The 25,867-nt window shown below is 44.5% G+C and overlaps 1 protein-coding gene across 1 annotated transcript in view; it reads right to left on the bottom strand.

Moving 5' to 3' along the window:
• The window catches only part of TNNT2 (troponin T2, cardiac type), a 331,594-nt gene extending 306,330 nt beyond the window's left edge, over positions 1–25,264 (bottom strand). Inside the window, exons 1-2 of the mRNA XM_077292793.1 lie at positions 25,199–25,264; positions 3,863–3,910 (exon numbers count right to left, since the gene is read on the bottom strand). Coding sequence (XP_077148908.1) covers positions 3,863–3,897 — 35 coding nt within the window. The 5' untranslated portion in view covers positions 3,898–3,910; positions 25,199–25,264. The remainder of the gene's footprint in view (positions 1–3,862; positions 3,911–25,198) is intronic.
• Positions 25,265–25,867: the final 603 nt, after the last annotated feature.

Here is a 25,867-nt window from a genome sequence, read left to right as displayed (position 1 = left end):
CACTGTTTAGGCACATCAGGGGCTCTCCAAAAGTGACATGGTGTCTGATCTCAATTCCAGCCAATTTTGCATTGAAAAGTTAAACGGCGCTCCTTCCCTTTCCCAAACAGTGGTTAACCTTCATATATGGGGTATCAGCGTACTCAGGACGAAGTGTACAACAACTTTTCAGGTCCAATTTCTCCTGTTACTCTTGGTAAAGTAAAACAAATTGGATCTGAAGTAAATTTTTTGTGAAAAAAAAAGTTAAATGTTCATTTTTTTTTAAACATTCCAAAATTCCTGTGAAGCACCTGAAGGGTTAATAAACTTCTTGAATGTGGCTTTGTGCACCTTGAGGGGTGCAGTTTTTAGAATGGTGTCACTTTAGGGTATTTTTTATCATATAGACCCCTCAAAGTGACTTTGAATGTGATGTGGTCCCTAAAAAAAACTGGTGTTGTAAAAGTTAGAAATCGCTGGTCAAATTTTAACCGTTATAATTTTCTAAGGCTAGTTTCACATTAGCGTTTAAAAACGCAGCATTTAAAACGCAAACGCAGGTGGTGAAAAAAAAGCGTGCAAACGCTGCGTTTTTTAGATGCATGCGTTTTCGCATGCGGTAAAAAAAACGCAGCGTTTTGCCGCGTTTACATGCGTTTTTTCCTGCGTTTGCGTTTTTGAAACGCATGCTGAGAAGTGTGTGACAGCTGCCAATCATCAAAATCAACAAGAAAACCCACTATAAATAGAAATAGCTAGGGTTGGGGTTAGGGTTAGGGTTAGGGGTAGGGTTAGGATCCCTAGGGTTAGCGGTAGGGTTAGGGGTAGGGTTAGGATCCCTAGGGTTAGGGGTAGGGTTAGGGTTAGGGGTAGAGTTAGGGGTAGGGTTAGGATCCCTAGGGTTAGGGGTAGGGTTAGGGTTAGGGGTAGGGTTAGGGTTAGAGTTAGGATCCCTAGGGTTAGGGGTAGGGTTAGGGTTAGGGGTAGAGTTAGGGGTACGGTTAGGGGTAGGGTTAGGATCCCTAGGGTTATGGATAGGGTTAGGGGTAGGGTTAGGGGTAGGGTTAGGGTTAGGATCCCTAGGGTTAGGGGTAGGGTTAGGGGTAGGGTTAGGGTTAGGGTTTGGATCCCTTTATCACCTTGATGGTGGGGGTGGCTTATCAGTGTGTATTCTTGTTTTTTTCTATGGAAACGCATGCGTTTAAAAACGCAACCAAACGCATGTGCTTAAAAACGCATGCGTTTACATAGACAGCAATACGTTTTTTGCCGCAAAAAAAGCATGCGTTTTTTTGCGGCAAAAAAACGCCTCTAGAAATTACTACATGTTGCATTTCTGCAACAAAACGCAAGCATAGAAACGACGCATACGTCGTCAAACGCGGCAAAACGCATACAAAAAAAGCATGTGTTTTTAATGTTAAATATAGGAAAAAAAGCATGCTTTTTTTGCGCTAAAACGCAGCGGCAAAAAACGCAAATGTGAAACCAGCCTAACAAAAAAAAATTTTGGTTCCAAAATTGTGCTGATGTAAAGTAGACATGTGGGAAATGTTATTTATTAAGTATTTTGTGTGACATATCTCTGTGATTTAAGGGCATGAAATTTCAAAGTTGGAAAATTGGGAAATTTTCAAAATTTCCGCCAAATTTCCATTTTTTTCACAAATAAACTGAAGTAATGTCAAGGAAATTTTACCACTAACATGAAGTACAATATGTCATGAGAAAATATTGTCAGAATCACTGGGATCTATGGAAGCAATCCAGAGTTTATTACCTCTTAAAGGGACAGTGGTCAGAATTGTAAAAATTGGCCTGGTCATTAACATGCAAACCACCCTTGGGGGTAAAGGGGTTAATGAACAGAATAAAATAAATAATTATACTCACCATGGGTGTACATAGAAGTAATGGGGCTCTATAGAAGAAGTATAATGCATAATGTACCCCCCAAAGTCATCTATAAAGTATAATGCACCTCATAGTCATATATAAAGTATAATGTACTCCCATAGTCATCCATAAAGTATAATGCAGCCATATATGTTAAGTGTTGGGATTCTTCCTCTGCATAGGATAGATCCCAAGCCCTATCTTCCTCTACAGTCTCCTATTTAGTCCCAATCGCAGTGGATGCTGCTCAGCATAGACATCCGTCTTGTTGTCTTGCTCAGACTCAGTCTCTGCTCATGGTTACCATTGCCTCTCCAGATTCAGCTATTGTAACTAATAATAGACAGCAGCGCATGATTCCTCCTGAGACTAAGTCCAGGATTCTGTCTACTGAGCATGCTCGCGAGGCTACTTCTCATTGGTGGTCGGCCGTCACATGTTCAGGTTCTGGTCCGGCTTTGGATTGGCCCGTGAGCAAGGTCCTGTCTGATTGGCAAAATCTATAAAAGGATCTTTGGCGTGCCCTCGGTGCACTAAGATCATTTATATTCTGTGAGTGCGTGGAACCTAACGGTAGAGTGGACTTGTTTGCATGTGCACAGGGCAGGCCTGGAGCCTTTAGACTTACGGCACCTCCGGAGAGGAGAATGTTTGTGTGGGTTCAGGGCTGGCGTTTAGTCTTCAGAATTCCGGCTTCTCCGGAGAGGAGTTCTGTGTGTACAGGCACTGAGTTTTATTCCACTACCGCTTCCTTTGCCTCAGTGAGGTAGCGAACTCCTGTGAAGTTAACAGGGTTCGCATTTAGCACCATTATCATTCTGCGGCTGTGAACCTATAAACACAGCTCTGATGCAGAGTTTCTTTTCCATCGCTGTTTGCGATTGGCACAGCCACGTGCTTCTATGCTGAGTGTCATTTAACTCAGTGTGAGTGAGTTACGCTCGCTGCTTGTTTCGCCATTGTCCTCCTAGCTGCAGTATACCATCCCTGCACGGTGGACCCCGGGTGGCGAACGCACTTTATTATTATATGTTATTTAGTGCGTTTCACCGACCCTAACAACATGTTAATCCATAAAGTATAATGTATCCACATAGTCATCCATAAAGGATAATGCACTGCACCCTACAGTCATCCATAAAGTATAATTTATCCCCATAATCATCCATAAAGTATAATGCAGCCACATATTCATCCATAAAGTATAATGCACAGCCCCATAGTCCTCCATAAAGTATAATGCACTGCATCCTATAGTCATCCATAAAGTATAATGCACCTCATAGTCATATATAAAGTATGATGCACCCCATAATCATCCATAATGTATAATGCACCCCATAATCATCCATAAAGTATAATGCACCCCATGGTCACCCATAAAAGATAATGCACCCCCATAGTCATTTATAACTCATAATGCACCCCATAGTCATCCATAAAATAAAATTTCCCCTTCTATAGTCATCCATAAAGTATAATGCACCACATAGTCATCTTTAAAGTATTATGCACCCTATAGTCATCCATGTATTAGTATGGCCACTGACTTTTTTTAAAATAACTAAATACCTTTGCTTCACTCCCCCACTGCTCGCGTCATATCGTGAAGCCATCTTCTGACTTCAGGGTGCAGCTGACTTAGGAGCATATGATGTCACTGCCTTGTGCCCCATCACGTGCACGTCGACGTTAGCTGCTGGCATCTGATTGAACGGCAATGTGTATTGCCACACACATACCTGATGTGTCTGTGCGAGGCAATACTCTCCAACTGGATGTGCGTCCAGTTGCAGTTTCTGCTGGTGTCATTGGGCCCTCGATCCTGGTCGCAGCGGCAATTTGCGGTGGTTACGCTGCTGGGTGTGAGCATTATCAGCATCCTCATTCTAGTGACAGTTGGGAAATATCAGGCAAGTTTTCTTTACAATATCGCTAAATATATTATGAAAAAGAAATTTAAATAAAATCAGTAAGTACATACTCAGATTCTTCTGTTATATCCTCTGTATCAGACATGGTGAGTTCCGGTCTAAAGTGGAATAAATACAAGCAAAAAAAAATTATGAATAATAATAGGAACAATTATTATTACTAGATTTCTATTTATTATTTTGTGTGTCTGTACTTTTTCATCAATGGTAAGCAGTTTAAAACATAGATTTACCAATAAAACACATGCTTGAAATAGTACTATTAATTGATTCAATCCATGTATTGTGTACAGGTGTCTGCACGTGGTTATTTGGTCAAGCATATGTTTGTTTCTGTCTTATTTTGTATGTACAGAGATGTTTTGTCTCCTAATATGTGCACTAAGAACTTGTAGTCTTTGCAGACTCTGTGCCTGAGACCTAAAGTTTTGGTTTACTAGCCAAAATGCTACATAAAGAGGAGCACTTGTAATCCTTAATATCTCATGGTTTATTATCATCCTTAACCCCTTAGTGACCGGGCCAAATTTTTTAAATCTGACCAGTGTCACTTGATGTCATGTGGTAATAACTCTGGAACGCTTTAGCAAATCCCAGTGATTTTAAGATTGTTTTTTCATGGCACATTATAATTTATTTTAATGGTAAATGTAGGTCAATATGTTTTGTGTTTATTTCCAAAAAATATCAGAAATTTGAGAAAAATGTTAAAAAAAAATAGCAATTTTTCAAACTTTGAATGAGTATCTCTTTAACCCAGATAGTCATAACACAGAAAGACATTAATAAATAACATTTCATGTCAGCTTTACATCAGCACCATTTGTAAAATGTTACTTTATTTTGTTAGCATTTTAGGAGGTTTTAAAATGTAGCAGCAATTTTTCAAGGAAATTTACAAATCTTTTTTTTTAGGGACCTATTCAGGTTTGAAGTGACTTTGCGGGATAATATTGAGAAACCAGCAAAAGTGATTAGATTTTAAAAACAGCACTACCTGACATATTGGAAACTGCTGTCAGGTAGTTTATTAATCCTTCAGGTAATTTTCAGGAATTAATGCTAAGTAGCATAATAGGAATGAAAAAGTGTATTTTTACCACCTAGATGCTGGTAACTTCTGAACAGGCCACTATAGCCAGCAGACTCTAAAGGTACCTTCACATTAAGCGACGCTGCAGCGATAGCGACAATGATGCCGATTGCTGCAGCGTCGCTGTTTGGTCGCTGGAGAGCTGTCACACAGACCGCTCTCCAGCGACCAACGATGCCGAGGTCCCCGGGTAACCAGGGTAAACATCGGGTTGCTAAGCGCAGGGCCGCGCTTAGTAACCCGATGTTTACCCTGGTTACCAGCGTAAAATGTAAAAAAAACAAACAGCACATACTCACATTCGCGTCCCCCGGCGTCCGCTTCCTGCACTGACTGAGCGCCGGCCCTAACAGCAGAGCGGTGATGTCACCGCTGTGCTGTACTTTCACTTTACGGCCGGCGCTCAGTCAGTGTGGGAAGCGGACGGCGGGGGACGTGAAGGTGAGTATGTGCTGTTTATTTTTTTTACATTTTACGCTGGTAACCAGGGTAAACATCGGGTTACTAAGCGCGGCCCTGCGCTTAGTAACCCGATGTTTACCCTGGTTACCAGTGTAAAACATCGCTGGCATCGTTGCTTTTGGTGTCAAACACGACGATAAACGCCGGTCTGACGACCAAATAAAGTTCTGAACTTTCAGCAACGACCAGCGATATCACAGCAGGATCCTGATCGCTGCTGCCTGTCACACACAATGATATCGCTAGCCAGGACGCTGCAACGTCACGGATCGCTAGCGATATTGTTTAGTGTGACGGTACCTTAAGTGTTGTGAACACTGTTCTCGGACTCCCTCCTGTGGTCGTGAGTGGTACTGTGTGAGTTCTGTCCTTGGGCTCCCTCTGGTGGCTCTTTTGTTATTCTGTGGGTCTGTGGCTGGGATCAGCTGCCTCGTTACCTGCTAGCCAGGTTTTCTATTTAGTTCACCTGGACCATCATTTGTTGCCTGCTGTCGTTGTACTCAGTGCTAGGTCTCATTTCTCCTGGACCTGCCTTGTGACCAGTCTCCTTCTGGAGAAGCTAAGTTTGCTTGTTCATTTTGCTCATTATTTCCTTGAAAACTTTTCTATGTATATGATGAGTTTAGTCCAGCTTGCTATGTGATTTTTTGCTTGCTGGAAGCTCTGGGGTGCAAGAGTGCGCCCCTCACATCGTGAGTTGGTGTGGGGGTTCTTGTATTCTCTGCGTGGATGCTTTTGATAGTTTTTTACTGACCGCACAGACCCCTTTACTATCTTCCTCCTATCTAGCGTTAGCGGGCCTCATTTGCTGAACCTGTTTCATTTCTGCGTTTGTGTTTTCCTCTCAACTCACCGTTATTATTTGTGGGGGGCTTTCTATAACTTTGGGGTTATTTCTCTGAGGCAAGTGAGGTCTTTGCTTTCTCTCTAGGGGTAGACAGTTTCTCAGGCTGTGAAGAGGCGTCTAGGTTTTCAGGTAACACTCCACGGCTGCCTTTGGTGTGTTTGGATAGGATCAGTGTTGCGGTCAGTATAGTTACCACATCCCCAGAGCTTGTCCGTGTTATTGGTTTACCCTTCAGGTCAGTTTGTGATCCTGCCACCAGATCATAACACTTAAGGCTATGTGCACACATTGCGGATTTTGCTGCGGATCGGCAGTGGATTTGACCCTGAGGATCTGCAGCTGTTTTCCATGAGTTTACAGTACCATGTAAAAGTATGGAAAACAAGATCCACAGTGCACATGCTGCAGAAAAAAACGCAGCGTTGTTTTTTCCGCAGCATGTCAATTCTTTGTGCGGATTCCACAGCGGTATCCTCAGTAGGAATCCGCAGGTGTAAAACCACAGGTGGAATCCGCACAAAAAACGCACAAAAAAACACGGTAAATCCGCGGGTAATCCGCACTGTGGTTTACCTGCAGATTTAACAAAATCATTGCGGAAAAATCCGCACACCAATTCGCAATGTGTGCACTACCTAAGGCTGTTATTTGGCTGTGAATTGCCATGGCAAACATCAAGACCACACAATCATGATCTCAGGGCACCGATGTGGCTAAAGAGAGAGCCCCCACACTCTTAACCATTTATGTGATATAGTCACTACTGATAGCAGCATCTAAGGGGTTAATCAGATATGGACGGTGTAAACACTGATCGTGTCTGATACAGCAAGTTGTCAGCTATAGTGTGCAGCAGACGGCTGCTGGATTGTCACCTGTCAGATTATGCTATTCTCTTATATCGCATGTCAGTAAAAAGATGTATTGGCTGTCATTAATCTCTTCATGACAGCCCACAGTAGATATATACGTCGGCGCTTGCTGGGCTTTGTGCAGCGCCAACATTTATCAACGGTGGGTTGTCTAGCAGTGCTCAGGACCCCCAGGGTCCTGCAAGCGATGTGATTCCTGTGCACAGCGATAGCTCTGACAGGTAACATCATCGGAACCTGATTAGATCAGGTTCCAATGATGTTAACTAGTGATGAGCGAGTATACTCGTTGCTCTGGTTTTCCAGAGCATGCTCGGGTGGTCTCAGAGTATTTGTCACTGCTCGGAGATTTAGTTTTTGTCGACGCACCTGCATGATTTACAGCTGCTAGCCGGCCTGAATACATGTGGGGGTTGCCTGGTTGCTAGGGAATCCCCACATGTATTCAACTGTCTAGCAGCCATAACTCATGCAGCTGGGTTGACAAATATTAAATCTCCGAGCAGTAACATATACTCTGAGATCACCCGAGCGTGCTCGGGAAAACCAGAGCAACGAGTATACTCGCTCATCACTAATGTTAACTTTTTGCTATTGTCTAGATGCCGCAATCACGGCATTTAGAAGATAGCAGAGGGAGACCCCTGCTATACTCACCTCTCAAACGCCCCCCATGATGAGATCTGATCCTGCATTGTCCAGGCAGTCGGAGGTCATGTCATGACCTCCGGGTCTGCCAGTTACGGTGGCTTGTTAGTCTCAGCCTGCAGCTGAGTCTAACAAGCGATTTCACAGTGCAACACTAAGGGTATGTGTCCACGTTCAGGATTGCATCAGGATTTGGTCAGTATTTTCCATCAGTATTTGTAAGCCAAAACCATGAGTGAGTGATAAATGCAGAATTGGTGCATATGTTTCTATTATACTTTTCCTCTAATTGTTCCACTCCTGGATTTGGCTTACAAATACTGATGGAAAATCCTGACCAAATCCTGATGCAATCCTGAACGTGGACACATACCCTAACAGGTCTCTTGCAATTCAATACATGTGTATGAAAAAAAGTAAAAAAGTAAAAAAAAGTTTTAAAACTATTAAAACAAAAAAAGCACAAAATAAAAAAGAAAAGAAAAAATTTTAAACCAATAAATACATATATATGTACAAACAAAAAAGTACACAAATTTGGTATCGCCGCGTCCGGAACGAGCCAACCTATAAAAAAGTCACACTTGTTCACTCCTTTGGTGCACAACGTTAAAAAGAAAAAAAAACACAGCTAAAACCTTTCCTTTTTCATCATGCCACCAAACAAAAAGTAGAATACAAGGCAATCAAAAAGTCATATAAAAATAAAAATGATAGCGATGAAAACATCATCTTTTCCCACAGAAAACAAGCTGCCATACAGCTCCAACAGCGGAAAAATAAAACAGTTATAGCTTTCAGAATAAAGCGATGCAAAAACAATTGTTTTTTCTATAAAATAGTTTTTATTGAAAAAAGAGGCAAAACGTAAAAAAATATATAAATGTGGTATCACTAATAGGACTGACCCAAAAAATAAAGCTACCTTATTAATTTTACTACACACGAGACGTCATTAAAAAAAAAAAATCCTGAATTCCTGGTGTTTGATCATTCTGTCTCCCAAAAATCAGAATAAAAAGCGATCAAAAAATGTTATGTGCCCGAAAATGGTACCAATAAAAACAACAGATCGACCTGCAAAAAACAAGCCATCACATGACTCTGTGTCGGACGAAATATGGAAAAATTATAGCTGTCAAAATATGGTGATGCGCAATAAAAAAGCATCTTTTAGTGTGTAACAGCAGCCAAACAAAAACCCAATATAAATCTGGTATCACAGTAATCGCACCGACACGAAGAATAAAGTCACCTAATCACTTATACCGCATGACGAACGGCGTAAAAAATAAATCAAGCCAATTCTCCACATTTATCTCGAGCACTGTGCTGAGTGCTTACACCGGGGTTTCCGTGTAAATCTCTGAAATAGATGATTCTAACGGAACCCACAGTGAAAGATTACCTATAATGAGGCAGATGGGGGCACTGTGGAAGCCATAAGACCTGTGATCCGGCGGTGTCCATCTTTTAAGTCATACATCAAATCACAGTCACCCAGTTTTGTGCAGCTCTGAAAAGAAGGACACCGCTGAACAGAGGCCAGATGGAGTCCAGAGTAATTCTGCTGTCTCATTATAGTGAATGGATAGGGGGCTTCTTCTGTCGCGCCATTCAGAGATTTAGATAGAAATCCCAAAGTAAGTGGTCAGCATTAGCGCGCCGGATAACTGTGATCCCAAACGTTATGTAAAATGTTCCCAATAAAAGCTTCCACTCAATCCACAAAAAAAGCAAGTCCTCACTCAGGTTCATCATCTGTTAACGGAAATAAAGGGGGCTTCCACGTTACTGCTAGTACGAAGGCTCTGGAAAAGCATTACCAATACTAATTCTGCGCTCCCAAATTCAAATGCCCTCTTCCTTCTGAGCCCCACAGTGTACCTAAACCACATACTGTATATTATCCACATGTTTGGCATTTCTGTAGTGATGAGAGCCCGCCTAATTTATGGGTGCATGTATCCAGAAGCACGGGATGGGCATAACGTACTAGTGACTGCAACGTGCTGGTCACTACAGTGTACTGGTCACTGCAGCGGCAGTTTGCAGTTTTCACTCAGAAATATCCACTGCTGCCTGTTTCTGGAAAACACCCATAGGCCGGAGACACACTGGTGTGAGATACGGCCGAGTCTCGCTGGTTAAAAGCAAGCCGTGGCACCGGCACTCCGGAGCGGAGCATGCAGCTCCATGTATTGCTATGCAGCTGCACGCTCCGCTCCGGAGTGCAGGTGCCACAGCTTGCTTTTAACCAGCGAGACTCGGCCATATCTCGCACCAGTGTGTCTCCGGCCATAGAGTCAAAATCATCACTACACCTGTAGATAAATTCCTAAAGAAAAGCAGAATCCCCCCTCAAGTGAACTTAGCAGCTAAAAACCCAGGAGTTTGTCAAAGCGCCAACGGGCTTTATATATATATATATAGTTCAAAATCGGAACAGCATCTTATATTACCAAATTGTAGTGCAGCGTCTTCCCAACCACTGTTGAAATGGTCTTTGGTAATAGATGAAAAAAAGATTGTGCTGTCTTTCTTTTTTTTATATATATATATATATATATATATATATATATATATATATATATATATATACAGTGCCTACAAGTAGTATTCAACCCCCTGCAGATTTAGCAGGTTTACACATTTGGAATTAACTTGGCATTGTGACATTTGGACTGTAGATCAGCCTGGAAGTGTGAAATGCACTGCAGCAAAAAAGAATGTTATTTCTTTGTTTATTTATTTTTTTTAAATTGTGAAAAGTTTTTTCAGAGGGTCATTTATTATTCAACCCCTCAACACACCAGAATTCTGTTTGGTTCCCCTAAAGTATTAAGAAGTAGTTCAGGCACAAAGAACAATGAGCTTCACATGTTTGGATTAATTATCTCTTTTTCCAGCCTTTTCTGACTATTTAAGACCCTCCCCAAACTTGTGAACAGCAGTTGGAGCGCCCCCACACCGCCGCAGGGCCGAGGGGTACCCGGAGCCGGGCCTCTAGGTCTCAGTCCTGGGGTTGTCACGGTGGCTAGACCCGGTCCGTGGCCCTGTCTGTCAGTGGGGGACGTCCGGTGCAATAAGCGATGTTGTAGCGGTGCAGTTGTGGGGTGCAGGTCGCGGTAAATAACGAGGACACCAGGTTGCAGTCTCTTTACCTCTTTACTGAAGCTCTCTGGGTCCTCAGTCCGGAATACGGCTCACCAGGCTGCGCAAGTCCGGCCGGTCCAATGGCACTTCCAGAGCTCTCCTTGCAGGTGGAAATCGGTGCCTTCCTTCTAGCGCTATGTGTTGCAGTCCTTCCCTGCTGTGCTTACGGAAAGTACCCCACAACTGTTGTGTCTGTTTCTCGTGTTCCCTCACAACAACTTAATTCGCAATGATCTTCCTCGTCCCTCCAGATACTATGGTAGGAACGCACCCGTATGACGGGGAGGCTCGGAGATCTTCCGGGACTCTATCTGCGCCCCTCTCCTGTTGGTACCCCCCTTTGCCTTCCTGGGTGATGCGTGAGACAGTCCGCCTCAAGCTAACTGCCCTGCCGTAGGTCTGAGGTATGGCTTGAAACTCTTTACCTCCTCGGCGTTCCGGCCACCGGTAGTGCGCCTCAGTAAGGTGCTGCCTCTTTCAGCACAACCCTCACTGGTATCTCCTTTCGCTTGATTTCGTTTCTCACTCAGCACAATCTATCTCGCTTCTTAGTCCTTCCTTGGGCACCGCCGCTATGCTGAGCAGGCACGGTCCCTTTACGTTCTTTCCATGCCAAGCCTCTGCCAGGATCCCACCCCTGGCAGAGACCCTACAGTCTCTCCCTTCACAACACCCTCTGCCACCAGGTGTTGCTCCGTTCAATCCCGTCAGCGTTCTCTCTAACTTCCTGCCTGACCCCCAGTTTACCCACTATGGTGGGGAGTGGCCTAATGAATAGCACCCTTAGCTCCCCCCGGAGGCCCAGCTGTGAAATGTATTGGTGACTGTGATACCTGCTCAGAGAACTCCTTCCGTGCCATCGAACGCAGCATGGCCCCCCTTAGTGGCTGAACCATGCTACTGCAACGACCAGGACTCTGGGGCGCTGCACTCCCCCCTGGTTAAACACAGTACTCCGGGACTGGGAAGAAAAACAACAATACAGGTTAGCAAAAAGACATACAATTTTGTTGAGTGCAAATAACAATAAGTATACTTAAGTAGGCTTCCCTTTATGGGAGGTGAGGACACTTGTAACGTTACAAACATAATTAACCTTATAATTTACAGAGTATAAATAACTTCTGTTACCCAACCGGGTATTCTATTTAGTGCAATTTTTGAAATAATAACTTAACATTGCCTTTAAGAAACTCACACTCTTAGTCTATCAAAGGCCTTCCTATAATCACATTATAAGGCATTTCAACTTTACATTCTCCTTCTTGTGAACCTGCAGGACCGCCTGTCCCTACGGCACCAGACCTACTGCCTCTCCTTTCTTCTACAGGACCGCCCTGTTCAGCCAGGGCCTACTGCCTTTCGCTACTATACACAGTATAGACATAACATTCCTTTCGGTTGAAGAACTCTGAGCCAGCTCTACTCGGCCCCTTTAAGGACTCACTCTCTAACCCCTACGGGTTCACTCTCTGTCCTTAGCAATAAAGTAACTTTTCAATGGGGACGCAGGGTTTACCTTCTATCCTCACCCTCATTATTACTTCTCTTACTTTCAACTATGCAGACCTCTACTTCTACCCCTACGGGCTCTCTGCATCTTTCCTGTCTTCAAAACATTATTCAAATTTCACATTTTAACAAATTCAACACATATAACTCGGCATGTAAAACAGTTACATTTTCTTTTCAAGGCATCATTATGGCATTACTGTTCTGCAACAGTATCTCTCTCAAGTTCAGTTTCTCACATCCCCTTTAAGAGGAGACCAAGTCTCTCTGAGGTAGCTCGTCTTCTCAGCCTACCAGTCCCATGCAAAGTTCCGGTCCGGTATCTTCACAAAGTGTCTTTAACTAGGACCAGTAGGAACAGTTTCTTCGCAAAGTGTCTTTGGCTCAAACAAATAGGGCAAATATCTTCGCAAAGTGTCTTTGGCTAAAACCAGTAGGGAGCACCTTTAAGAAGGTGCAAACTATTTACAAGGGAAGTTCGAATCATGCACAGTCCATGATTTCTGCAGTTCCTTAAACTGGTGCAAAAATTTTAGGAAAGGAAAACAAACAAAGAGGATCCCGGGTCAACAGAGGGATCCATTAACCCTGGGCGGGTTTAGCAGCAAACAGGAACAGTTAAAGGAATGAACAGTTAACTATTTACATTTTCCATGGTATCGAGGTTTATTCTCCTTCCGGTGGCTTTGGTTCCTGGACCCCGGTCACTGTGACACGGATTCCAGCGGCAAGCTCCACAGGGGCCACCAGGTCACTCGGCGTCTGGATTTGAAGACTAACCCGGCGGGCAAGCTCGGGAGCTACTACAAAGCGCACCGTGGAGATAGTAACGAGATCCGGCAATTCTGGATCACCCGTAGTTGGGGCCACAGGTGAGACTCTCTCAGGCTCACATCGCCGCACCTTCCGGGCACGCCATCCTTGCGCATTCTGGTGGCGGGTGTACGTCACTTGATCTCCCTCCCGTAGCGGCTCGCCCTCCCGATCACAGCAGGGGGTGTCCACGTCGTAGCCAGCAACGAAGATGCCAGTAGGTAAACCTGATTCCCAAATGGAGCCCCACCCTTTCTTGGGGTAGAAGGCCGATACAATTCCTCGTCTTACTGCGTCCTTTCCACCATATATAAACTTCTTACTTTGCATCTCCTGTTTTTCAACTTCTTCGCGCTGCTTCCAGTGTTGGAGTATGCATTGTTTGTACTGTTCCCAGGTAAACACCGCAATAGTGAGACCATCCACTGGAACCCCGTCCTGCTCGACCCAGGGGGTATCCCATCGAAACATCACTCCTCCCGGGTCCATCTCTATGGGTTCCCCCCACTTGGTGGGTAATGGTGGTAACAGTTTCCCCATCGCGCCAGGGGTGAGGATCGCCCGGTCAATTGTGAAGGAAGGGCTACTGTTGCGGGGGAAATCGGTCGCGGGAGCGGGATCGAGTGCGGGGGCAGGGGCGCCTTTCGTACCTGCGCCTAGTGTGGTCCCTCCGTGGTCGATCCGGTCCGCCGACAAGGGCGCTGGAGTCGGCTGCAGCCCGGACCGTGGCTCCTCCAATGGGATTCTCGGATTCGGCTCCGCTTGCTGTGGTTCCTCCTCCTCCAACTCCGAGGTCGGGATTGGTGGAGGTAATTCCGCTGTCAGCTTCACAGGCTCCCGGTCCGTCGCTGGTGAAGGATGGTAGGCCGGGATCGCTTCTTCCTCGCTCAGGCACTTGCTGCTCGTCATCGCCGCCTGATAGTCGCCGGCAGTGCATGCACCTAACTCCGCCATTTCTCCGAGGTCGGGCTTCTCCGTCGCCAGCTTCCCGCCGTTGCATCTCAGGGGGTTGTCTTCTGTTTTGGGGCAGGTCATCTCTTTGCAGCCAGAAGTGCAGGGGGCGGTAGCCATTTCTCGCGCCACACTGGGAGTCTCCGCCCATAACACACCCTCCTTCTCCTGGGGTGTAGCAATGGCGGCGCCTTTTGGTGGGAACTTCTGGCGGCCAATGGCGCAGCACAATCTTGCAATAAAGTACAGTAAATCACAGTCTCTAGGCACACATGACCTGATTCTTCAGGCTTAAGTAGATCCTGTTCGTGACGCCAAGTTGGAGCGCCCCCACACCGCCGCAGGGCCGAGGGGTACCCGGAGCCGGGCCTCTAGGTCTCAGTCCTGGGGTTGTCACGGTGGCTAGACCCGGTCCGTGGCCCTGTCTGTCAGTGGGGGACGTCCGGTGCAATAAGCGATGTTGTAGCGGTGCAGTTGTGGGGTGCAGGTCGCGGTAAATAACGAGGACACCAGGTTGCAGTCTCTTTACCTCTTTACTGAAGCTCTCTGGGTCCTCAGTCCGGAATACGGCTCACCAGGCTGCGCAAGTCCGGCCGGTCCAATGGCACTTCCAGAGCTCTCCTTGCAGGTGGAAATCGGTGCCTTCCTTCTAGCGCTATGTGTTGCAGTCCTTCCCTGCTGTGCTTACGGAAAGTACCCCACAACTGTTGTGTCTGTTTCTCGTGTTCCCTCACAACAACTTAATTCGCAATGATCTTCCTCGTCCCTCCAGATACTATGGTAGGAACGCACCCGTATGACGGGGAGGCTCGGAGATCTTCCGGGACTCTATCTGCGCCCCTCTCCTGTTGGTACCCCCCTTTGCCTTCCTGGGTGATGCGTGAGACAGTCCGCCTCAAGCTAACTGCCCTGCCGTAGGTCTGAGGTATGACTTGAAACTCTTTACCTCCTCGGCGTTCCGGCCACCGGTAGTGCGCCTCAGTAAGGTGCTGCCTCTTTCAGCACAACCCTCACTGGTATCTCCTTTCGCTTGATTTCGTTTCTCACTCAGCACAATCTATCTCGCTTCTTAGTCCTTCCTTGGGCACCGCCGCTATGCTGAGCAGGCACGGTCCCTTTACGTTCTTTCCATGCCAAGCCTCTGCCAGGATCCCACCCCTGGCAGAGACCCTACAGTCTCTCCCTTCACAACACCCTCTGCCACCAGGTGTTGCTCCGTTCAATCCCGTCAGCGTTCTCTCTAACTTCCTGCCTGACCCCCAGTTTACCCACTATGGTGGGGAGTGGCCTAATGAATAGCACCCTTAGCTCCCCCCGGAGGCCCAGCTGTGAAATGTATTGGTGACTGTGATACCTGCTCAGAGAACTCCTTCCGTGCCATCGAACGCAGCATGGCCCCCCTTAGTGGCTGAACCATGCTACTGCAACGACCAGGACTCTGGGGCGCTGCACACTCATACATGGTCAACATGGGAAAGACAAAGGAGCATTCCAGGGCCATCAGAGACAAGATCGTGGAGGGTCACAAGGCTGGCAAGGGGTACAAAACCCTTTCCAAGGAGTTGGGCCTACCTGTCTTCACTTTTGGGAGCATCATCCAGAAGTGGAAGGCTTATGGAACTACTGTTAGCCTTCCACGGCCTGGACAGCCTTTGAAAGTTTGCTCCCGTGCCGAGGCCAGGCTTGTCCGAAGAGTCAAGGCTAACCCAAGGACAACAAGGAAGGAGCTCCGGGAAGATCTCATGGCAGTGGGGACATTGGTTTCAGTCAATACCATAAGTAACGTACTCCACCGCAATGGTCTCCGTTCCAGACGAGCCCGTAAGGTACCTTTACTTTCAAAGTGTCATGTCAAGGCTCGTCTACAGTTTGCTCATGATCACTTGGAGGACTCTGAGACTGACTGGTTCAAGGTTCTCTGGTCTGATGAGACCAAGATCGAGATCTTTGGTGCCAACCACACACGTGACGTTTGGAGACTGGATGGCACTGCATATGACCCCAAGAATACCATCCCTACAGTCAAGCATGGTGGTGGCAGCATCATGCTGTGGGGCTGTTTCTCAGCCAAGGGGCCTGGCCATCTGGTCCGCATCCATGGGAAGATGGATAGCACGGCCTACCTGGAGATTTTGGCCAAGAACCTCCGCTCCTCCATCAAGGATCTTAAGATGGGTCGTCATTTCATCTTCCAACAAGACAACAACCCAAAGCACACAGCCAAGAAAACCAAGGCCTGGTTCAAGAGGCAAAAAATCAAGGTGTTGCAGTGGCCTAGTCAGTCTCCTGACCTTAACCCAATTGAAAACTTGTGGAAGGAGCTCAAGATTAAAGTCCACATGAGACACCCAAAGAACCTAGATAACTTGGAGAAGATCTGCATGGAGGAGTGGGCCAAGATAACTCAAGAGACCTGTGCCGGCCTGATCAGGTCTTATAAAAGACGATTATTAGCTGTAATTGCAAACAAAGGTTATTCCACAAAATATTAAACCTAGGGGTTGAATAATAATTGACCCACACTTTTATGTTTAAAATTTATAAAAATTTAACTGAGCAACAAAACTATTTGGTTTGTAAGATTTATGCATCTGTTAATAAATCCTGCTCTTGTTTGAAGGCTCTAACTTATTTGCATCTTATTAAACCTGCTAAATCTGCAGGGGGTTGAATACTACTTAGTAAAGCCAAAAAGAAAAGAATGTAGCGCACTCCTCAGTCCAGACAAAAAAAAATCGTTTTCTTTATTCTTTATTAGGACATCTTACAGAGTCAAGCGGGCGGGAGGGAACGTGCTGGAAGGAGAAGGACTACAGCTGTTTCGCGCGGAAGGCGCTTCTACAGGTCCCAGTGACGGACGGAAATGGGGAGGAGGGATTTATAGTCTTGTCAAGACATAGTTACCTCCCCATATTACCGTGCCTCACAGGTAATACAAATTAATTGTTTATTTTATGACGATACAAAAAAACATATAACAGATTTAAAACAAGTGCTCATACACATACTTTAAAAACCGAAGTGAAGTGTGCTTGGTTGTACTATATTTGGCATAGCTAGAGAGAGAAAATATGTATTTAATGTAGCAAGAGGGATATATGTAAAAGTGTGAGTGCGGATTATAGGAAGACCGACATGTCTATCCGTTCATTTAGTCCCTTTGGGCCAGTAGCGTTAGTACTAGTGTTGAGCGATACCGTCCGATACTTGAAAGTATCGGTATCGGAAAGTATCGGCCGATACCGGCAAAGTATCGGATCCAATCCGATACCGATACCCGATACCAATACAAGTCAATGGGACTCAAGTATCGGATGGTATTCCTGATGGTTCCCAGGGTCTGAAGGAGAGGAAACTCTCCTTCAGGCCCTGGGAACCATATTAATGTGTAAAAGAAAGAATTAAAATAAAAAATATTGCTATACTCACCTCTCCGAGGGAACCGGCAGCGTTGTTTGCTTAAAATTCGCGCTTTTCTTTCCTTACGTGAAGTCCCGGCTTTGTGATTGGTTGCGTCGCAGTCACATGGGCGACGCAACCAATCACAGCAAGCCGTGACGTAATTTCAGGCCCTTAAGGATTTTAAAATTACGTCCCGGCTTTGTGATTGGTTGCGTCGCAGTCACATGGGCGACGCAACCAATCACAAGCCGTGACGTCACGGGAGGCTGGACACGCGCGCATTTTAAAATGCGCGCTTGTCCAGCCTCCCGTGACGTCCCGGCTTGTGATTGGTTGCGTCGCGGTCAACCAATCACAAGCCGGGAGGCTGGACACGCGCGCATTTTAAAATGCGCGCGTGTCCAGCCTCCCGGCTTGTGATTGGTTGACCGCGACGCAACCAATCACAAGCCGGGACGTCACGGGAGGCTGGACAAGCGCGCATTTTAAAATGCGCGCGTGTCCAGCCTCCCGTGACGTCACGGCTTGTGATTGGTTGCGTCGCCCATGTGACTGTGACGCAACCAATCACAAAGCCGGGACGTAATTTTAAAATCCTTAAGGGCCTGAAATTACGTCACGGCTTGCTGTGATTGGTTGCGTCGCCCATGTGACTGCGACGCAACCAATCACAAGCCGGGACTTCACGTAAAGGAAAGAAAAGCGCGAATTTTAAACAAAGAACGCTGCCGCTTCCCTCGGTAAGGTGCAGGCTGCGTCGGAGAGGTGAGTATAGCAATATTTTTTATTTTAATTCTCTCTTTTACACATTTTTACATTAATGTTGTTTCGATACCGATACCCGATACCACAAAAGTATCGGATCTCAGTATCGGAATTCCGATACCCGCAAGTATCGGCCGATACCCGATACTTGCGGTATCGGAATGCTCAACACTAGTTAGTACGCATTATCCATCGAGCCTCACATCTTAACAAAAGCTGATTTAAATTCCCCCCTTGTTGCGGTGAAAACACCCGTGAAATGCCAGCAAAGTGTAATGTTTGGGTATTACCTGCATGATTTTGTCTGACGTGATTTATTAAACGGGGGACACCTTTTCCTGTTCGGACTGAAGCAAAATGTTCTCTTATACGGATGTATAGGGGGCGGATGGTCTTACCTATATAATAGAAGCCACACTGGCAGAAGATGACATACACTACATAGGTAGTTTTACAGGAGATAAAATCCCTAACTGTATGCTTTATTGGCCCTATTTTAACGGTATTACCTGTTATATGCTGTGTACATAGGTTACAATGTCCGCACTTAAAGTTTCCCTTAGGGATATCTTTGTTAAGCCAATGTGTGCGGTCAGTGGTAATTCGATTTCGTACCAATATGTCTCCTATGTTTTTGCTGAGTACGAAGAATCATAAAAATACCAGTGATAACAAACAGTTTATATTCAGTTTTAAATATGGACCAATGGATATGTACATAAGGTCAATAATCAGGAAAAACTGGCACATATTAGGTAAAGATACAGAGCTAACTGACAGACTTGAAAGAGGCCCGCTGTTTGCTAGTCGACGCAGCAAAAACATAGGAGACATATTGGTACGAAATCGAATTACCACTGACCGCACACATTGGCTTAACAAAGATATCCCTAAGGGAAACTAAGTGCGGACATTGTAACCTATGTACACAGCATATAACAGGTAATACCGTTAAAATAGGGCCAATAAAGCATACAGTTAGGGATTTTATCTCCTGTAAAACTACCTATGTAGTGTATGTCATCTTCTGCCAGTGTGGCTTCTATTATATAGGTAAGACCATCCGCCCCTATACATCCGTATAAGAGAACATTTTGCTTCAGTCCGAACAGGAAAAGGTGTCCCCCGTTTAATAAATCACGTCAGACAAAATCATGCAGGTAATACCCAAACATTACACTTTGCTGGCATTTCACGGGTGTTTTCACCGCAACAAGGGGGGAATTTAAATCAGCTTTTGTTAAGATGTGAGGCTCGATGGATAATGCGTACTAACGCTACTGGCCCAATGGGACTAAATGAACGGATAGACATGTCGGTCTTCCTATAATCCGCACTCACACTTTTACATATATCCCTCTTGCTACGTTAAATACATATTTTCTCTCTCTAGCTATGCCAAATATAGTACAACCAAGCACACTTCACTTCGGTTTTTAAAGTATGTGTATGAGCACTTGTTTTAAATCTGTTATATGTTTTTTTGTATCGTCATAAAATAAACAATTAATTTGTATTACCTGTGAGGCACGGTAATATGGGGAGGTAACTATGTCTTGACAAGACTATAAATCCCTCCTCCCCATTTCCGTCCGTCACCGGGACCTGTAGAAGCGCCTTCCGCGCGAAACAGCTGTAGTCCTTCTCCCTCCAGCACGTTCCCTCCCGCCCGCTTGACTCTGTAAGATGTCCTAATAAAGAATAAAGAAAACGATTTTTTTTGTCTGGACTGAGGAGTGCGCTACATTCTTTTCTTTTTGGCTTTACTACGTTGGATCTAATTGGTTGCAGCACCCTCAAAGAGCCGACTATATGAGACGATGGAGTCTCAGCTACTTGGATAAATTCCACACACGAGGGGTAAGTGCACTACAGCGGTGCTCATTTTCTTTCTTTTCTTCTTTTTGGCAAAAATTGAATACTACTTGTAGGCATTGTATATATAGAAACATAGATTTATTTATGAAAAATGTGATTTTTTTTTATTTTCAAGGCTCTACATTATAAACTTCTGTAAAGCACTTGTGGGTTCTAGGTGCTCAATACACATCTAGATAAGTTCCTTAATGGGTGTGGTTTCCAAAATGGGGTCATTTGTTGGGGGTTTTCACTGTTTAGGCACATCAGGGGCTCTCCAAACGTGACATGGCAACCGCTAATTATTCCAGCATATTTGACATTCAAGAAGTCAAATGGTGCTCCTTCCCTTCCGAGCCCTGCCATGTGCCCAAACAGTAGATTTCCCCCACAAATGGGGTATAGGCAGGCTCAAGAGTAATAGTAAAACAAAATGTATGATCCATTTTCTCCTTTTACCTTTGCTAAAGTAAAAAAAATTAGGTCTAAAAGAAAATTTTGTGAAAGAAAAGTAAATGTTTATTTTTTCCTTCCACATTCCATTCATTCCTGAGAAGCACCTGAAGGGTTAATAAACTTCTTGAATGTGGTTTTGCGCACCTTAAGGGGTGCAGAATGGTGTCACATTTAGGTATTTTCTTTCATATAGACCCCTCAAAGTGACTTCAAATGTGAGGTGGTCCCTAAAAAAAATGGTTTTGTAAAATCTGTTGAAAAAATGAAATGTTGCTGGTCAACTTTTAACCCTTATAACTTCCTAACAAAGCAAAATTTTGGTTCCAAAATTGTGCTGATGTAACGTAGACATGTGGGAAATGTTATTTATTAACTATTTTGTGTGATATGACTCTCCGATTTAAGGGCGTAAAAATTAAATTTTTAAAATTGCAAAATGTTCAAGATTTTCGCTAAATGTCAATTTTTTTCATAAATAAATGCAAGTCCTATCAAAGAATTTTTACCACTATCATAAAGTACAATATGTCATGAGAAACACGGCCTCAGAATCATCGGGATCCGTTGAAGCGTTCCAGAGTTATTACCTCAAAGTGACAGAATGCAAAAAAATACACAGCAATTTATGCGTTTCTGTCTTGTAGGCACATATTGTATGACAGCCTTGATAAAGCAAAAGGCACCAATTTCATTGAGATGGGTGCCTCTTGACATATCTATTAACTAGCATGGACAAGTATAAGAAATAAACTTGAGTTAGGAAGTGGATAACATTTCTGCTGATGGGCTGCAGGTGGTCATACCCCTTTTTACTAATCTCCAGCCACTTCAAAAAGTTGATTGATTTGATAAAAAAAAAACCTCAAAAGTTGCAATGTTTTTAGTAACCTCTCAATACAAAAAAAGATTGCAACATCTCAAACCATTTTAAGCCAAAATACTGGCTTGATAAATCTGACAAATAGAATATAAAAGCCTATATATCAATCAAGTGTAAGAAACTCAATCATATGGTTCCATAATGCTCAAATAACCCCAGCTGAGAAAAAGCTGTGAGGCACTTGGGGTCCGATTCATTAGGACAGGAGTTAGTATGACAGAGAATTGCTGTATGTAAAAGCTCATGTTAAAATAGCATTAGGGTATGTGTCCACGTTCAGGAAACGCTGCGTTTTTGATGCAGCGTTGAGCCGCAGCATCAAAAACGCAGCGTCCAGATGTGCGTGACCCCAGCCTTAAGCTCTTCCTGTATTATTTCTTAACCTCTTCTATGTCCTAAAAATGCTTTCTCTTTAGGTTGGGTGCAAAAGGGTTGTCAAAAGTCATCATAGAGGATCTGGGTCAGACTGGCCCCAGGTGCCAGCGGAGCAGCAGCGGGTGACAGGAAGCCTGCCTAAGCCTGTTCCTGCTTCTCAAGTGAAATGAATATTCATGCATCCCCATGCCCCCATGAGCGTGGAGAGGAGTGAATTAATTTCACTATAATAGCGGGCAGTGTTTGCCACATGCTGCAGCTAACACTGCCTGCTATCAGGGTCCACAGACCAGGGCCCCCAGCCCATGCAGCGACTATGAGGCCATAAGCCAGGGGGACTTGTCCCCAGTGCCACCCCCAGCGTGCATTAATGGAGGAGAGAGCGTCAGATGGCGCTCCCTCTCCCATCATTCCCCTCACCTCTGGCACACAGCGGGTGCGCGATGATGTCACTTCATCACGTACCTGCTGTGTGCGAGGCCGACTGCAGTGCAGCTCCTGACATGAGTGAGGAGGAGAGGTGAGTATTGTGCTCTTTTTTTAATATATATATCAGTGAGTCTGGGGCAGCATTATTCCCTATGGGGGGCCATCATTATACCATATGGGGAAGTTACATTATACCCTATGGGGGCAGCATTATACCATATGAGGGGGACAGCATTATACCCTATGAGGTGGGCAGCATTATACCCTATGAGAGGAGCAGCATTATTCCCTATGGGGAGGCTACAATATACCCTATGAGGGGGGCAGCATTATTCCCTATGGGGGAGATACCTTATACCCTATGGGGGCAGCATTATACCCTATGGGGGAGCTGCATTGTACCCTATGAGGGGGGAAGCATTATAACCTATGGTGGGCAGCATTATTCCCTATGGGGGACTACAGTATACCCTATGAGGTGGCAGCATTATTTCCTATGGGGAGATACATTTACCCTATGAGGGGGACAGCATTATACCCTATGAGAGGGGCAGCATTATTCCCTATGGGGGAGCTACAATATACCCTATGAAGGTGGCTGCATTATTCCCTATGGGGGAGATACCTTATACCCTATGGGGTGCAGCATTATACCCTATGGGTGAGCTGCATTGTACCCTATGAGGGGGGCAGCATTATACCCTATGGGTGAGCTGCATTTTACCCTATGAGGTGGAAGCATTATTCCCTATGGGGGAGATACATTATACCCTATGAGGTGGGCAGCATTGTACCCTGTAAGAGGGAAGCTGCATTATACCCTTTGGGGGCAGCAGTATTCCCTATGGGGCAGCTACATTATACCCTGAGGGGGGCAGCATTATTCCCTATGGGGAGATACATTATACCCTATGGGGGGCAGCATTATACCCTATGGGGGAGCTGCATTGTACCCTATGAGGGGGTAGCCTTATTCCCTATAGGGGGAGCTGCATTGTACCCTATGAGGGGGCAGCATTATTCACTATGGGAGGAGCTGCATTGTACCCAAAAAGGGGGGCAGCATTATTCCCTATGGGGGAAGTTGCATTAAACTCTATGGGGGAGCTGCATTATACCCTATGAGGGAGGGCTGCATTATACCCTATGGGGGAGCTGCATTTTACCCTATGAGGGGGCAGCATTATACTCTGAGGGGGCTACATTATACTATATGAGGGGGGCTGCATTATATTCTATGGAGGGGCTGCATTATACTCTGAGGGGGTTACATTATATTCTGGGGGGCTACATTATATTATATGGAGGGGCTGTATTATACCCTATGAGGAGGCTAAATTATAATATATGGGGGGCTGCATTATACTCTGAGGCCGGTTGCATTATATTCTATGGGGGTACATTATATCCTATGAGGGGGCTACATTATACTATATGACTGGGCTACTTTATATACTATGAGGGGGGCTGCATTGTACCCTATGAGGGGGCTACTTTATATTCTATGAGTTGGCTACTTTATATTCTATGAGGGGGGCTACCCCAACCCCTGCTACATAATTAAGACATGTATAACCTTACATTATACCCTGATATTAGCGTGTTTTATCACACAATTGGTGGTCTTGTATTTATTTCTATGAAGCTACATAGTGGGCCCCAAGAATGATTTTCTCTGGTGCACCAAAGGTGTTCCAGTCTGACGCTGCAGAGGATGAATCTTGGAGCTACTCCTATGATCGTGAAACAAAACAGCAGTCCAGCAAGTGGTAGATGGTTTCATCGCCGAGACCAAAAAAAGAATGGCAAATAAAATCAAATTTGAAGTCCTTGATGGGTTTTTTTTTTTTTTTTTACATCAAAGAAGTTATTCATGTTGAATTTGTTCCTCAGGGCACCACAGTGAACCAACATTACTATCTGCAAGTGCTGAAGAGATTGCATGCGGCAGTGAGAAAAAAAACAACAACCTGAATTGTGAATATTGAGGGACTGACTGCTTGACAACACACAGTGTTGAAAATCCATCAATTTTTGGTGAAAAAAATTGCATGACAGCGGTTTCTTAACCCCTTACTCGCCCAACCTAGCCCTCCAACTTTTTCTTATTCCCTAGAATGAAGAAAAACCTAAAGGGAAAGTGTTTTCAGGACATTGAGGTTTAGAAAAATAGCTGGAAGTAGTTAGCATTGGTTCAGATGAATATAAAAAAATGGAATAAGTTCTTTTTTTTTGGTTTACTACCTTGTATCAAAAAGGTTTTATGAAAGCCAAATACCAGGAAGTATAAAAAAAAACAAAGCAGCTTTGTCCTTGTCTCGTCATATTTGTATCTTTGAATCTGAGTTAATGTATGTACGGTTTTTCCTCTTTGTATAGATTGAAGTTTACTGAACTCCCTTGCAAGGGAATCTGTTGTTCACTTGTTATGTTACTGAAAAATAAAATTATTGAAACTAAAGCATGACATACCAAAAAGAGATAAACACGAGATAAAAAATGCATGTAAAAATACCATCAAAAATACATTGAAAAAAATGCAACAATATAAATTTAAATACGTGCAGAAATTCTGCAACATTAAATACTCAAAGGCTAATTGTGGAAATATAGCCTTAAAATAAATCCTTTATTAAAAATTACCAAGAAAAATGCTGCAACTGATATTCTTAAACACTTTGTGTGAACCCAGCAAATAACATTTTTTATTATGTAAATTAATGAAAGTGTGTAATTTGGATTAAAGAATAAACAGTGTTGTGTGTTCAAAGTTTCAAGATGGGGATAAATTATCATACCGTGAAATAGTGCAAGCTGACATGTCTGTTTCTGTTGGTTTAGGTATATGCAACATAAAGCAGACCTTACCTGTAGATGCTGTATGACCCAACTGGTAGGAATACTGCTAAAGTGAGAGATGAACAGCCTTTATAGTCTCAATGCAAGAAAAGAATTGACATACTGATAACGTATACTGTTGGCCTAATGTTTCTATTCCTGGCTATCATTCAACCACTTCAGAATTCTGAGTACTCACCATATAAGTATACATGTTGCAGACACAGAATGTTAAAGATAATGACTACAGAGGAAAACAATCTTTAACACCAGTTTTACCTAATATGGAACTTTTACATTCTACAAGTTGAAGAAACAACAACCAGGGCCAGTTTTAGACAAAGTGGGGCCCTGGGCAAAAATTTCAAGTGGGGCCCCAAATGCTAACATATTGTACCATCACCCAAACATTTTGGTAGTATTAACATGTGCAGAGCTCAGGCCTTTAACCCCTTAACGTTCAATGATGGGCAGAGTCTGTCATTGGACTCCCCCCATCTCCCACCCTGTGTCATTACCTCCTCCCATCGGTGCCCATGTCACATGACCGTGGCTTGCCAATGGGTTGGCATGACAACCTGGGGTCAGCAGGAGACCCCTGTGCTTGTTACGGCCGGTAGCTATGAGTGCCACCCAGTGGTTGGCGCTCATAACAAGTGAGGTATTCTGCTACATGCAGGCGATCTGATCATCGCCTGC

This window comes from Ranitomeya variabilis, chromosome 2, assembly GCF_051348905.1.
Source record: "Ranitomeya variabilis isolate aRanVar5 chromosome 2, aRanVar5.hap1, whole genome shotgun sequence".
Taxonomy (NCBI): Eukaryota; Metazoa; Chordata; class Amphibia; order Anura; family Dendrobatidae; genus Ranitomeya; species Ranitomeya variabilis.
Note: the sequence above shows the minus strand (reverse complement) of the source record. Positions and strands in the feature narration are given on the sequence as shown.